Source organism: Nicotiana tabacum, chromosome 4 (assembly GCF_000715075.1).
Source record: "Nicotiana tabacum cultivar K326 chromosome 4, ASM71507v2, whole genome shotgun sequence".
Lineage (NCBI taxonomy): Eukaryota > Viridiplantae > Streptophyta > Magnoliopsida > Solanales > Solanaceae > Nicotiana > Nicotiana tabacum.
The window spans coordinates 86,560,245-86,570,174 of NC_134083.1; the positions used below are offsets into that span (position 1 = coordinate 86,560,245).

At 37.0% G+C, this 9,930-nt stretch overlaps 1 protein-coding gene across 1 annotated transcript; it reads left to right on the forward strand.

The window, feature by feature from the left end:
- Positions 1-338: 338 nt before the first annotated feature.
- On the forward strand, positions 339-9,710 carry LOC107816022 (eukaryotic translation initiation factor 2 subunit alpha homolog). The gene is made up of 7 exons (XM_016641689.2): positions 339-880; positions 3,747-3,803; positions 3,895-3,981; positions 4,063-4,209; positions 4,346-4,450; positions 8,726-8,824; positions 9,380-9,710. The coding sequence occupies exons 1-7, from the start codon at positions 497-499 to the stop codon at positions 9,533-9,535; spliced, it is 1,035 nt and encodes a 344-aa protein (XP_016497175.1). The 5' UTR covers positions 339-496; the 3' UTR covers positions 9,536-9,710.
- Positions 9,711-9,930: the final 220 nt, after the last annotated feature.

Below are 9,930 nucleotides of genomic sequence, written 5' to 3' on the forward strand. Positions count from 1 at the left end.
GGGCACTTTGCAGCACCCTCCTGGCTTCTTCGAGGTCAACTTAGGCGTCGACCTCGGGGCAGACGACAGAGCCCATCGAAAGCCCTGTATCAAGCAAAAAATGGAGTTAGCAACTTTTCTCATGAAATTACCTAAGTTCGTGCAAAGATAAAAGGTCTCTAATTAAACTTTGATCATTCATTTTAGTAGGTTCACATAATTTCCAATTATCTTGACTTCCACAAAAAAGTCAATATGCAACAATCCACATTAATCTATCACAAAAATTATACTTTTTCCATTAATGCATACTTATATACTCAGTTTTGTTCTAATGTATACTTATTTACTCAAGGATTTTATGAAGTAGTGTATAACATCACTCATGCATATAAGTATACATTTTCACAATCTTACCACAGACCAAAAACAGCTAGAATCACGAGACAATTCATACTTCACAGATTCTTCTTCACCAAAACCCTAAACCCTAGTACTGCTCGGCGCTCGACACATTATGGCGACGAATAGTCCGAACCTAGAGTGCCGAATGTACGAGGCCAAGTATCCTGAGGTGGACCAAGCGGTAATGATACAGGTCAAGAGCATGGCTGATAGTGGCGCCTATGTTTCCCTTCTCGAGTACAATAACATTGAAGGAATGATCCTTTTCTCCGAGCTCTCTCGCCGTCGAATTAGGAGTATCAGTAGTCTCATTAAAGTTGGCCGAATCGAGCCCGTTATGGTTCTTAGGGTTGACCATGAGAGAGGTTATATTGATCTTAGTAAGCGAAGGGTTTCTGAGGAAGATATTCAGGGTTGTGAGGAAAGGTACAATAAGAGCAAGCTTATTCATTCCATTATGCGCCACGTTGCTGAAACTATGAACATCGATTTGGAGGTTAGCTACTTGTTATGTTAAGTTTCTTCGGTTCGTGTTGAATTTAATTGGTTATGGAGAAATTACTTGTGAATATGGATATGTTGTTGAAGTGTAATGTAAGTAGAAATTGACTGTTTTGTTATTCGGCATTATTTCAAAACTCATCCAAATCACCATTTGGCATGCTGTCCAAATTATGGAAAATGAAGTGTTTGCAGGTGTTATGGCAATTGTATCTGAAATTGAGTTTTGAGTATAAAGGATGAATGACTAAAATCACCTTTCCTTTCAATTTCTCAATACACTAAATAGTCAAGCACATAGCGTAGCCAGGGATGCTAACAAGGGATTCAAAAAAATGCAAAAAGGCTATACCTAGAAGCTTCCCTTAGATTAAGAGGATTCAATAGTTTATATATATACAATTATTTTTTATACTTGCACAATATAGTTTCGGACTATCCTTACTTTTAGCTCCGCCACTGGTCAAGCATATGATGAAAAATATTTGTCTTCTAGCAAGAATTTAGAGGGAGCTTGGTTCTTTGTGCCAAGTCTTGTATTCGTACCATGGTACTAAGTGATCACAAACGGAAGCAAAAACCTGGATAGTGTAGAAAAACAAGGAAATGGAAGATAGAAGTTAGACACAAAATTAATTTGAATCTAATAGAAATTAGGATAAAGAAACCCTAATAACCTTTAAGCCCAGTTAAGAATGCACCTAACTATGAGATCCTCAAGAGATTGATTACTCTTGCAAATTCCGGGCAAAGGTTAATATGCAATTAAGCAATTCACAACCAAATCGCTTACCAATTAACGCTAAGTGCTTACTAATCAAAGCAATTGAAGAAAGCAGTAAAGGAATTAAAAGCTTAAACTCATAAATGCATAAATGTAAAGGAAAGGATAAATGGCATCATTGTCTTTGTTCATTGAAATCTAAACCTATGAAGTACCAAGAATTGACAATTTGTACTCTAGCTATTTTAGGTATAAGTAATTCCTAAAATAGCCCTAAGGAGTGGCTTAAGGTGTAATTTAACCACTTTGGAAAAAAATCAGAATCTGGCCCGTCTTCAGAGCGCTTAGAGGTGTGTGAACGTGCTTCAATGTGGCCCTCCTGCACAATTGTGCTGTGCAATGTCCTCCCAGTCTGAGCTCCAGTCATCCTTCTGCGCAATTGTGTCCACAGGTGCCGATCGCGCTGAAAATCCTTCAGGCCTTCTTGTGCGATCGCTATATGCTTCCGCAATCGCAATAAATGAGCTTCAGCTCCAGTTCCAGCAATCTGCCACAGCTCCTCCATGTCTTCTTCTTCAGTTCCCATCTCTGTTGGAGGTCCTTCCTTGTATTCTAGCAATGTGTAATAAGTCAAAGACCTCTCCATGACATCCTTGGTGGCGTCCATCTTGGAGATCAACAACCCGAGCACTTGAAGCTCCTTTGCTTGGCTCCTTGTGAAGGGTCTTGAAGGTGCATGTGTAGTCACTGAGTAATCAGAGGAGTTTACTTTATTTATTACCTACATTTTAGTGACAATTTGAGTTAATTGCCACATTAAGCGTTCAGGTTCTCATTTTGTTTGCCGGATACTGCTAATGGATCCCATGTTAAGGCTCCATGTTGTTTCAGAATCATAGGATGCAAAATTTATTGTTGTGCATTTTGAAACCGTGATGTAATTTCATTTCTTTGGGGAGTCGATGAGGAGTAAGACAAAAATTGTGCTGCTACTGCAATTTGTTGTGCCTAATGTTGTGCAGTGCAATTTAAAGAACATATATTGGAGGATGAAACTGTTCTATTGGGTGTATGTTTGGCACAGGCTGGGTGGTGGGGAGAGCATTGACAAATTTCAAATAAGTTAGCGTTCAGAGGAAGAAATCAATTGTTTGAGTAGGGCAAGTGAGAGGGAAGATTTTGACTACCACCACATATCATTTTGCTATCTACATACGAGAATTTAGCAATTACCCTGCCCCTACTACTCCGTAATGTGTTGACATGATACCATATGCCGTGCTCTGCTGCTTTATTTCTACTTCCTGTTTGTCCTCAGTTTTGTTATATTTTTGAGTTATGGTACTGTGGTCTACCTAGATCTCTGAGGCATTGTGCCTTATCATATCTCTCCTAATATTTAACTCGAACTTATGATACGACCTTCGCTGGAACAACATAAAGACCTGGTTGGTCCCCTTCTAGAGTCACCGAGGGAAATGATTCTTGATTGGGAAAAAACTTGGCACTTTTTTTGTATCCGTTTTGCGAATCAGGTTCCAAGTGAGAGATACCAAAAGAAAGGGAGCGTGCTTTAGGACACTAGCTGGCATTTACTTGGGCTCATTTCAAGTCCCCTGCTTCAAAATTAAAATAACAGAGAAACATCATGACTGTTTTCATTTGTTTGATGAAGCAAATTGATGCTGGATCAGAGGAAGTGCAATGTGGAAACTGTTTATTTATATGCCCCTTGTTTTTGCTAAGCACTTTTTGCTGCTTTGGTTTTAACAGCAATGTCCATTTCGAAGCATGAGGCTAATTCCTAGCACCATGCTTCAAAATTAAAATAACAGAGATATCTGGTGGATTTTTTTTTGAATTAATAGAGAAGCATCTTGACTGTTTTCTTTTCTTTCTGCTGGATTGGTTGCTGGGAGCATTGTTCAAAGTATCATCGTAATTTACTGGTCAGGGAGGTGTTGCAGATTAAACTGTTCTATTTGCTTTCTTTTCTGAACGCAAGCATTGTTTGTGCATGATCTACTTTCTGCTCTGTGCTATTATGCTCAGATCAATTCTTTTTTCTTGAAGCTGTCCAGATCTTTAGAATTTCTTCTCTCGAATTTCGATTAATCATCTGATCTGTTTATTGCAGGACCTTTATGTCCATGTTGGTTGGCCTTTATACAGAAAATATGGTCATGCTATTGAGGTGAGAATTGGTATCTGTTTCCAATCTCCCTTTTTTTCTCTAACGACTATCAAGATTTGTCATTTGTAGATTTCTTGGTTTTGATTCCCAGGCATTCAAACTAATTGTCAACGATCCAGATCCAATCCTTAATTCCCTCACCCGTGAAATTAAAGAAACTGGCCCCGACGGGCAGGAGGTAGTCTTTTGTCATATCATTTTCTAGGTTAGTTTCTTCCATTGGTGTTAAAATGATGTATACTGTCTTATTCTTCCAAAGGTTACTAAGGTGGTTCCTGCTCTATCAGAGAAAGTTAAAGATGTATTAGTCAAGAACATTAGGAGGAGGATGACCCCACAACCGTTGAAGATCCGAGCAGATATTGAGATGAAATGTTTTCAGTTTGATGGTGTTATTCACATTAAGGTTATTAAAGTTGGAATCATTTTTTCATGTGATTATTTATTTCTTCAACCTATTGTCAACACTTGTAGAGGGCATAGTTTTTTTGAACATTGACTACTTAAATTTGCACTGATGGTTTATTAACCATCTGATTCAGGAAGCAATGCGTAAAGCTGAAGCTGCCGGTAATCAGGATTGCCCAGTTAAAATTAAACTTGTTGCGCCTCCAGTATATGTGCTGAACGCTCAGACTCTTGACAAGGTAATAGACTGCTGTATGTAATTGTTGGCATCTTGTTTGTTGCCTGATGAAATGTTGTGTGTTTTACCAGATAATGACTGAATGGTGTTATATTGTGCATGAGTACTGTTTATGTTCTTTGTTTTCTACTGAGCGTGTGCGGCATTGCGACATTTCTTTGTTGCTGCTTACAAGTGATTTTTTAAGGAAAACTTGATAAAGAAAAAGTAAAATTTTGAGGAATTAAGGATGGTCGCTTAAAGGGCTTTGAGTTTCTACCAGATGTTTGAGTTAAGACTCTATCTACTTGCCTTCAGTGAGAAGTAGCTGAAAGCATACTTGTTGCCATCCCTTAATGAGTTTCTAGGAGAAATTTATTGAGTCTATATTCCATATGTTATTACTGCTTCACCAAAATAGCTTGGGGGAAGACCTTTTCACAAAAAAAGAAGAAGAAGAAATTTCTCCAAAATAAAAAACGAACCTTATAAAAAAAAAAAGGCTTGGGAAGACTCTCTAGCCTCCTCAATGCTCCCTCTCATTCCTAGTAATTCTGTTGACAACAAACAAGGATGTCTCTCTTAGTGATCTGCTCGGTGTACTTTTTTTTTTTGTGAAGCTCTACAGCTGGACTTCTTTTGCTTGCTAGAATTCTGCAAAGACCATCTCTTATATATTGTTATATCTCTCCTTTACAGGGACTTTGCCAACTATCCTTTTGTTCTGTATTAAAAGAAAAGATGTTAAAATGATAATGGGTTTCAGGATAGTGAACCTGCCCAGAATCTCTAGAGTAGGACGGAATAAGAAGGAAATCAATCACAAAGGGAAAAATAAGCAGCTTAATCTGCTCATCCGCTTCCACCATTTATCACTTTCCATATGCTGCTAACTCTGGCAAATCAGATTATCAAAGGCTAAAGGGTAAAAAGCTCTAACACTTGTTAGGGCTTTAAGTATGAAGCACTTAAAGTGTCCACTTTATTGAAGGAAAAGTGCGTAAATGAGGAAATAATTGAAATATACATGTGATGCAAGAAAAACTAATTAAACAAAAAAGCACATAAGGATGTGGCATAGGGTGTACAAACCTTGGAGACCAGAGTTCAAATCTCATCAGAGATAAAAAAATTACTAGGTGATTTCTTCCCATCTGACTAAGTGCTGGTGGGCAAGGTCACCTGGCGGGATGTAGAAGGTACCCGGTGGAATAGTCGAGGTGCACACAAGCTAGCCGGGCAGTGGGCACCATCGTTATTAAAAAAAACTAAAATAATAACAATAATTATATGGAAGAGTGGATTTAAAAGATTACCATTAAGTGGTATGAAGTATGCATAAGAAAACGGAATACTAATCATGTAAATACTAATCTTGTAAATCAAGTTCAGAAATCATTTACAATTTATTATTTAGATGCAAATATACAATTTTAAGTTTCTAACTCAAATTTAGTGACCAGATATATGGTACTTCAATTAAATTTTAATTTTCTATTCTAATTTGTTAACAAATATATTCTTAGTTTCCCCAATAACTACATATCACTTCGTCAGCTATATTTATATTTAAGAAAATAGCAGCTTTGGTCCCTTAATTTTTGGGTTATTCTAATTTTGCTTCCTGTATAACTTTGCTGAGCACATCTGACCTTCAATTACACCATAATTGCAGTTTGGTCCAATTATGAACAGTAATAGACAAATGTTAATTTCTACCTTGTGCAATTCGTGAATTATGAGAAAAATTATAGCTACAGACAAAATAGAAAAGCTTTTTCTTAATTATTGAAGAAGAGGACCAAGGTACTGGAGCCCAAAGGGTGGGAAGTAGAAGGGAGAAACCTTGATAGATCATGGATCAAACTAATGGAAGTTAAGATCATGGATCGCCTTTCTAGAGAAGCTTGTGGAGGAGCGCATCAAGGTGGAGGAGTTGATGCTGCTGCTTGAGTAAGACATTGTTTACAATTTTGTCAGCGATTCAAATCTTTTGCACTTTTGACCAGTTAAATGGAGAAAATGGGACTAGTCAAAGAAATGGAAAAAAACTCAAAAAGGCATGAAGCACTCCAACAGCAAACTCTTTAACTGAAAGCAAGAGTGATACCAAAATCCAATTCAGTATAAGCAAAATAAATTGAGAAAAAGGAATCTACTTTGCTATCAAAGCCATAGAGTTCACTAAAAGTCAAACAAAAGTCACAACCAAAATGCAGAACGGCATACTTCAAAATCCAACTTCACTATACCCATCTGCAGTCTTCTTCCTCGGCTGATAGAGGAATTCTACTTACATTTATCCTTGATTTTCTTCAGATTTTTTGCTCTGTTAAGGCTGCTTTGATTGTTTTATTGTTTTCTTCTTCCTCTTTTTTCCAAGCAAAATATTTTATCGATTTCATTAGGGGCTTTTGGGGTGTAGAAGTAGATGCCTCTCATGGTCATGATTACTCCACTGGTTTTGGTTTCTAGATTAACTCCTTTTGGCATCTTTAGCGGACGAAAGAGGGGCTATACTTGGTTTTCACCAAATTGTGAAGAAAACATTGAAGATTAAACGTAATTTGATATACGCTGCAAGAGATCGCCAGTGACTTCTTCCTAAAACCCTAGCTAATAGAAGAATGAGAGATCCAGCTATGATTATTTCTCTTAATACCAAAATTATCCTAGTACAAATTATCCTCAGCCTACTTTGATTGATAATTGGACCAAGGTCGTACCTATAATTGAATTGAATTTAATTCAAGGTTGTACCAGTGGAGTAACAGAAGGATCAACAGTGGAATAAACCAATGTACTAAGCAGAATAACTAAAGGACCAACCCTGGAATAAACCAAGTTAGTGTATTGGATACTGTGGTCGATGATCCACTAGCATGGAGTAGGGAAATTGTAGAACAGCTTCTCTATTCTGCATACCGCCAAAAAGACTTTATGTAATGTCTAATTGTGGTTCTATTGCTGTTTAGGCTCTTATATGTACTGCCATGCCTACACATGAAAACAGAAAAAGAGAGAAGTTAACACAATTGTATATTCTGACCTTCTCAAAAAAAATAAAAAATTACAGGCTTGTATAATGTTTCATTTTGCCACAAAACTCTCATTGCAATGTCCAATCTAGCCATTGTCTTATAAATTAATTATTTTTCTTTTTATTGCCTTTTTTATATGCTTTCTAGATGTCCAGTTTCTTCTCTGTTGTTGCAGTTCAGTATATATGATTAAGACGTGTTATCAAAGGCGAAAAGCGCAAAAAATCTCTAAGGCTTGTTGAGGCTTTAAGCGCAAAGCACAAATAAAGCGTGAGCTTTAATGAAAAAAGGCACAACGGGAGGAAAAAGTAAAAATATGTATATGTAGTCCAAGACGAATAATTATAAGCATGAATAACAAATATATGGACAAAAAAATTGAAGAAAAAATAACGATAAAGTGAAATAAGTGTCGCATTTTCAGGATTACACTCATTGGCAAGGAAAATATGCCTTAGAGCCTTGATGCGATACGGAAGCGCCCGCAAAGCGAGGCAAAGCGCTCCACATGTTTTGAGCCTCTCTTTAGGGCTTAAGCGCGCCTTTGACAACAATGTGATTAAGTGGGTCCCTTGAACTCCCTTATAAATACTTTTAAATACATAACTTAGACTTGAAATTCAGAAAATTTATGTTCATTTTGCCTTCCTTTTTACTCATTAGTTTCTTTAATATTCTTTTGTTTGTGAAAATTTATGTTCATTTTGCCTTCCTTTTTACTCATTAGTTTCTTTAATATTCTTTTGTTGCAAAGCATACTTTCAGGGCATGAATGTTGACTGGTACCATTGAAAATAAGTCACAGAAAGGGGGAAAACAGGGACAAAAGAAAATTAATAGATTGTGAGTTTGTGACGGATTGGTTGCAAAAATTCTGCTTCGTAATAGCGTCAGACAGTCTAGGCTCCTGCTATTGAATTGTTTGGAAGAATCACACTCACTCTTAAGAGTGGTGCTCTCCATAAATCACTCCAAATGCTGCAGCAAAAAGTTAAACAGTGTAGTGGTTGTGCATTGCATTGTTCAGAAGAACTTTGCAAATGCTAAAGAGTGTCACTCTCTTTGGTGCGGCACTTGGATTGTGATTTGCTATTTCTACAGTATTGAGGATTCACAGAGTTTATGTGTTTGATTTATGAAGCATTTAATCTGTAATTATGTCTTGCCCTATAATTTTCTTGCCTCTTAAATTTATGTCAAATTTCAAATAGAATACAAATTTCAGATGACAATATGTACTTTATTTCTTGGAGCAGGAGCAAGGTATAGCTGTCCTCAGTAAAGCAATTGCGGCTTGCACCCAGGAAATAGAACGGCATAAAGGAAAACTTACAGTCAAGGAGGCCCCTCGAGCGGTGAGAGATTTTTGTTCATTAAAACTGTTTTATATTCCAATTATAGTCATGCATTTTCTTCTTCCCAACTCTGAGAGACCTTTACTTTGACATTGGGATAATTGACACATCAAGATATGGATCAAGCTTAGACTTAGATTTGCAAGATTTAGCACAAACAAACAATAATTAATAAAGCTTGTAAATCTCTTGATAGTTATATTTGATGCTGGGGAAGACCTGAGACCTTCCTTTTCCCCCCTGATAAGTAAAGCTGACACTTCAGGGGGTTTGTTATTAGGAGCTCAACAGATATAGCGCTCCGATTATTTTTTTGAACTATTTTCCTGTTGAATCAAATTAGATCTTAAGATTTGGATTAAAAAACTCGGTTGATACTCCTCGGGAGTATTTGATTGACTGGAATTGAGCACCGAGATTAACTGTACAATTGTATAGTTCCGACATATAAAAATAACCCTACAATTGTATAGTTTCGTCACTACTTTTCTTTGTTTTTGTCTCGTGACTAATATTTCTTGTCTTGCGGCTCTGATGTGATAAAAATCTTTTCAGGTGAGTGAGCGGGAAGACAAATTACTTGCTGAACAAATGGCTAAACTTGGACGTGAAAACGAGGAGAGAAGTGGTGATGAAGATAGTGAAGAGGAAGAAGATACAGGAATGGGAGAAATTGATCTTGAAAAGTCAGGAACTGGAATAACAGATTGAAACTGAAGCTTGTTGTGGACTTGAACTACACTCCGCATTTTCGTACCTAACTGTCTACTCTTTTCTCTGTCCTTTGTTAAGCCCTTTTGCTTATTTTTGGCCTTTCTCTTTTTAAGTATTTGAGATGGTATACAAAATCAACCTTGAGGTTAAGTCCTTACGGCTATTGGTAAAATACAAATTTAGCTACAAAGGGGATTGTTGATGGCACAATGTCCACGAAGCATGTTAAAATAATATATTTGACCTATCAAAAGTACGTGTCTGAGCTAAGTGCGCGACAACGTTAATAAGCTAGCCGGCCATCAACTACTTTTTGAAATCATATTGATCTTCTGTAAATAGACAGATGCCTCTGCCCTAGTCGTTCCTTGCTGTTGAGCCACCTCTTACCT